At 36.4% G+C, this 6,000-nt stretch overlaps 1 protein-coding gene across 2 annotated transcripts in view; it reads left to right on the forward strand.

Moving 5' to 3' along the window:
• Positions 1-4,110, forward strand: part of CMKLR1 (chemerin chemokine-like receptor 1) — a 252,563-nt gene extending 248,453 nt beyond the window's left edge. For both annotated transcript variants that reach the window (XM_073625847.1, XM_073625843.1), the window contains exon 3: positions 86-4,110. In XM_073625847.1, coding sequence (XP_073481948.1) covers positions 86-1,150 — 1,065 coding nt within the window. In that variant the 3' untranslated portion in view covers positions 1,151-4,110. The remainder of the gene's footprint in view (positions 1-85) is intronic.
• The last annotated feature ends 1,890 nt before the right edge of the window (positions 4,111-6,000 follow it).

The following is a 6,000-nucleotide window of genomic DNA, read 5'->3' on the forward strand; positions in this document are numbered from 1 at the left end:
GATTTGTTTTCTGATCTAAAATTTCGTTCACCATATGTAATTTTTCCACAGTTATTGACATAGTGTCTTCTAAATCTTTTTTTAGGCTATGGATTATGAATATGAGATAAACAAATATGCTTATAGCACTGAGGATTATAATGAAGACACATTGAATGTTTTCCACAATGAGGACCAAAGCAAAGATAGTAGCCTAGCTGTCCGGATTGCTCCTACTCTACTTTACATGTTTGTCTGGTTTTTGGGTGTCATTGGAAACGGCCTGGTCATTGGTATAATTGTATTTAAGATGAAGAAATCTGTGAACACTATCTGGCTTTTTAATCTGGCCGTGGCTGACTTTATGTTCACATTTTTCCTGCCCTTGACTGTGGTTTATACAGCTATGGATCACCACTGGGCTTTTGGAAGGGCTGTGTGTAAACTGAACTCTTTCATTTTGGCGTTGAACATGTTCACCAGTGTCCTTCTGCTGACCATTATTAGTCTGGATCGTTGCATATCTGTTGTGCTTCCTGTTTGGTCACAAAACCATCGTTCCACTAGGCTTGCCAGCTTTCTGTCTGCAGTCGCATGGTTTATTGGATTCTTCCTAAGCTCACCTTCTTTTGTTTTCCGTGATACTCATTTTGAAAATAACAAAGTAATCTGTTTCAACAATTATTCAATGTTTGGTAAAATTAATTCTCATGAAACCCACACTGTGATGGTGGCAATACGATTTATTTTTGGGTATATAATCCCACTCATCATAATAACATTGAGTTATGTTACAATTGTCTTCAAACTCAAGAAAAACAAAATGGCAAAATCCAGAAAACCCTTTAAGATCATATGTACAATTATTGTGGCGTTCTTCATTTGCTGGTCACCGTTCCACATTCTGCATGTTTTCGAGCTCTACCACCATGCTTTTTCACACTATTTATTCAAGATTGGATTGCCTATTGCCACTGCTCTTGCTATTGCCAACAGTTGTGTAAATCCTATTGTGTATGTTATTATGGGCCAGGATTTTAAGAAGTTTAAGATGAGTATTCTATCAAGACTTGACAATGCAATAAGCGAGGATACAGTGCACACACGTCTCAGCCACAGGAGCTTCACACAGCGATCTTCAGTTACAGAAAAGGACTCAACTGCAATCTAATATTTTCAAAACTCAAAAAAATTACATTGAAAAAAACTAAAAAATTAGTAATAGATGCTTGGAAACAGCTACTGACAAATGTTACAAGGACATGAACAGCAACTCACTTTCTGCATTAAGCACCACCAATATACCATGAATATTTTATGTTACTATGCTGTTATTTTAAAATGAAATGCATACAAAATATAAAATGTATTTGTTTTCCAAGTTTACTTTCATTTGAGCACTCTGATTCACTAGTAAAATGACAGGGCAGAAATGCTGATTTAGTTTAAAGTGTACCTGTGTCTATACTATGCATGGTAAAGTATTTACATATTCTTGACAAGCAGTTAAAGTGTAAGTAAACCCCCCTATCGTTTTCAGCCAAGGAAGCTGCCATCTTTGCCTCTGTTTATTCTACAACTGCCATGATGCTGCACATGTGATCAGTTTAGACACCAGCCATTGGATCGTTGGACAGTTTGGTTGAGAGCACAACCAATGGGAGTGTAACATTTCCGGCACGTGCCGGAAATGAAACTGTTTGATGGATGGGTTTACTTCCGCTTTAAAACAAGCTTAAATTTGCAGCTCCAAATTTCACAACAGATGCCATCCTTTCAATATATATATATATATATATATATATATATATATATATATATATATATATATGAATATAAACAGCAGGTATTTCAAGCTGTGAGACTCAACTGAAATCCAACTTCAGAGTCCCTGCTATGATCTTTAAAGGATGAATTACCTCACAGTACATTCACCTAGAGAGGTTGGTGAGATAATCTTTACATTTATTATACTGTTTGCAAAAATAATGCTTTTAATGCACTTTAATACCCATAGTCTGGGCACAAGTCCACATTAAATGTTAGGTGGAAAAGTGGGTACTAAAGACATTTTTTTCTGAATACTAGGGCCCTACTGATATTGGTCCTCTAGTACTCACACAAACTGCACTGTGCATGGAAAAGTTTAAAAGATGATATTACACAAGGTTATTCAACAGCTTCTACAGCACAGGTGTCAAACTGGCGGCCCTTCTGCTGTTGCAAAACTACAAGTCCCATGAGGCATTGCAATGCTGACGGTTACAAGCATGACTCCCACAGGCAGAAGCATGATGGGACTTGTAGTTCCGCAAAATTTGGAGGACCTCCTGTTTGACACCCCTGTTCTATGGTTACACAGCAGTTGCATGTGCCTAGCGCCTGTTACATTCACTTTCATATTTTACTAAATATATGCTTCAATACCATTTTCAGGAATTTATAACCCTTTCCACAACTACAGAAAAATACCCATTAGCCTACCATAAATCCAGTGTGCTCCTAACTTCCTGTTTGGTCTGAAAACACAATGCATTGCAGTGTAGTTAGGCCTGCCTGCTGGACTACAGAACTCTGCTAATCCACACCCCTCTATCTCCCACTGAAGTTACATAAGATAATGTTAGAAATGTATCAGTGTGTCATTCTGTGACCATTGGATGGAGACCATTTTATAGGAAAAGGTTATGTCTAATGGTCTGCAAACTTGAAATGTTTTTTATTCAGATGATTTTAAGAAAAGTAACTGACAGCAATACTGACACCTCATAAACGTGTTATGCCGCGTACAGATGATAGGAATTTCCGACAACCAATTGTATTTATTTCCAATGGATGTTTGCCCATACTTGTCTTGCATACACACGGTCGTACAAATGTTGTCAGAAATGCCGAACGTCAAGAACGCGGTGATGTACAGCACGTACGACCAGCCGAGAAAAATGAAATCCAATAGCCAGTGTGGCTCTTCTGCTTGATTCCGAGCATGCGTGGAATTTTGTGCGTCGGAATTGTCTACACACGATCGTAATTTACGACAACGGATTTTGTTGTCAGAAAATTTGAGATCCAGCTCTCAAACATCTGTTGTCCGAAATTCTGACAGCAAATGTCAGATGGAGCCTACACATGGTCGGAATTTCCGACAACAAGCTCACAACGAACATTTGTTGTCGGAAATTCCGATCGTGTGTACACGGCATTATGGCATTGGTTGCAAATTATTACTAAAACATACAATAGTAGCTGGCAACTTGGCTCCAGCATTCAGGGGCATATTTTCTACACGCAAAGCCATAATGCCAAAGCTGGGCTGGTCTTAGAGGCATGGCTTAGTGTTAAGTGACAACAGACAATTTGTAGTTTTTTCAGTGGACATTGCACTTAAATTTTTATGTTTTTTGGTACAATGTTGACAGATACAGTCATATTATGATCAGATTTTCACATCCTATACATTGACAATCTCAAAGAATTGTAATTGCTTGTAGAGGTTTACTAAATTATCACAGCGTGAAACAGATGAAAACAGCCAAAATCTTTTTTTATCTGTCATGCACAATATGATTGTATGGTATGCTTCTTAACATGTTCAGCAGTAATAAATTATTTCATATAACATTCATGCTAGATTTATATGCTACGTATGGTACATAAAGATAACCTTTTGGCTTGTTACCTTCATTAAGGCATAGACATCAAATCTCCGCATAGTGTAATTTTTATAGAATATTCTAAAATGATATCTTTGGGAAAATTTTTTATTTTAAAAATATTTTATTATTTGGTTTAGAAACTCATAGTATCCTGCCCAGTATCATTTTTGTTAAAATCAGTCCTGAAGTAGTTGTGTGGTGACAACAGAAAGTCCACATTAGATTTGTTACTAGTTAGCTATCAGTAAAATGTTAACTATTAATATGACATGAAACAAGTCAGAGACAGGAGAGATCATTATCATTGAGGTATTTTAGGAAAATAAAAACTATAAATGTAATATAATTAAAATTGAAGCATTACTATATATTTAATTTTTTCTGAATAATGTATTTCACATAACATTTACGCATTTTTTTTTTATGCTACAGTCTACTACTTAATGTATGCATTAAATATTACTTTATCTCTGTATTTTTTTTGTGTGTTAAATATTAAATCACACTTTTATACATCACTTAAGTAAAATGTTAAATTCACCAGTTATGATGTAATTGGGAATTAGCAAAAAAAAAAGTTGCAAAAATAAAGAAGTATCATTCAGTTAAGACCTAGGATGCATAATTTCTTCTCACTATACTGCATAACAATTTAAAAAAGAAATTCACTAAACACTTTTTCATCACATAGATCCAAAGAAACAAGTAACTTTTGTATATAGAGTCCTTATAAAACAGAAAACCTGCAAGAATGAAAAAAATAGGGCTTCTGCATGGCAAATCCCATCTCTCAATATAACTGAGCATGAACCATGTTAAAGTAAGGATTGAACACTGGGGTGTGTGATTTTGTGAACATAAAACACATTCACTTAAAGCGATAGTTTACTGTGGCTGTTTAAAAAAAAAAAAAACACCTGTAGGGCAATTGCATAATGTGCTAGTATGCATCACATTCTAGGACATTATGAAATACTTACCTTGGAACAAAGCCTTCCAGTGGTGCACTGTCCCCGCTAAGAGGGCTGACATCCACCCCTGATCTTTCTTCTGGGTTCGCGTGCTCCAGCTATGTGATTGGCCTGGGGCCGCCAAGACATCACTCCTGTGCATGTGTGTGGGAGCCCTTGGTTCCAGCAAGAGCTCTGAAGGTCCGGCAAGGTATGTTGGACCTTCAGAGCACATGCGCCAGTACATCACCAGCTGCATCCAGGGTGAATATTTCCTAAACGGTGTACATTTAGGAGATATTCATTTTACTTACAGGTAAGCCTTATTATAGGCTTACCTGTAGGTAAAAACCACAAAGCGGGCTTTACTACTACTTTAAAGTATCTCCAGGCAAACAGAATTTTTTAAATATAATTTGCACACTCATATAACCCCCATAGTTTTCAGCTCTTGACTTCTCCAAGTTTTACTTGTTAATGCTGTCAGTTTGTTTCAGAGACACATCACTTTCTGCATTGGGATGACAATGCTTCCCCTCTTAGTGGGTACAGCGCGCCGCTGGAAGGCTGCTGAAATTGCGGTGGTGTTGTCGCCTTCTCTAAACTGCGCCTTCAACTCACAAGTGCTGCAAGCTCATGGGAGGAGAACATGTCCTGTGATGTATTTGATATGTGCTGCAAGTCCCAAGCCACTGGCCACACTGAAAAAAGAATGGAAGACCAAGCAGTTGCATGGCAGCAAGAAAACATGAGGAACAAATGAGTATTTAGTTGCCAATTTTTTCTAAAGCATGTAGGGTGCTGTAGTGCTATAATTACAATGCAGTTCCCTTTGTTAAAATCTGTAGCCCTTCCATTTACTTTAAATAAAATTGCATACACCCATAACATAGAATCTTCATAATTAAGCCTCTTTTAAAGCTTGAAAAGTTGAAACTGTTAAATGTGCAATCACAGAACCTACTAGACATTATGAGAAGGAAAGCTTGTGACAGAAAATGTCTTTTGCTAAGAAGAATACCTATATAATAGGGAAAACATTTGTTAAATGGCTTTTCTTCTGAATATTTAAAGTAAAGAACGTGTGTAGTTACTGCTCAAAGTACCCATTTAGCAACCAATACAGCAAAACTGTGAATTCTTGTTAAATCATGTAAACAACAACATTTTACTATACTGCCTCATACAACCCTTTGCCCATAATAACAGCTTTTCACACGTTAAATAGTACAAAATAGCAATTTGCTATATTGTTTCAAAGCCAGTCTGAAAATACATGAGATTAAATAATGGTCTCTCTCTCTATATATATATCTATATAGATATCTATATAGATATCTATATAGATATATCTATATATATCTATATATACACACACTCATACACACTTGTCACACTAGTCACTACTGTATTTC

The sequence above is a fragment of the Aquarana catesbeiana genome, linkage group LG01 (assembly GCF_042186555.1).
Source record: "Aquarana catesbeiana isolate 2022-GZ linkage group LG01, ASM4218655v1, whole genome shotgun sequence".
NCBI lineage: Eukaryota > Metazoa > Chordata > Amphibia > Anura > Ranidae > Aquarana > Aquarana catesbeiana.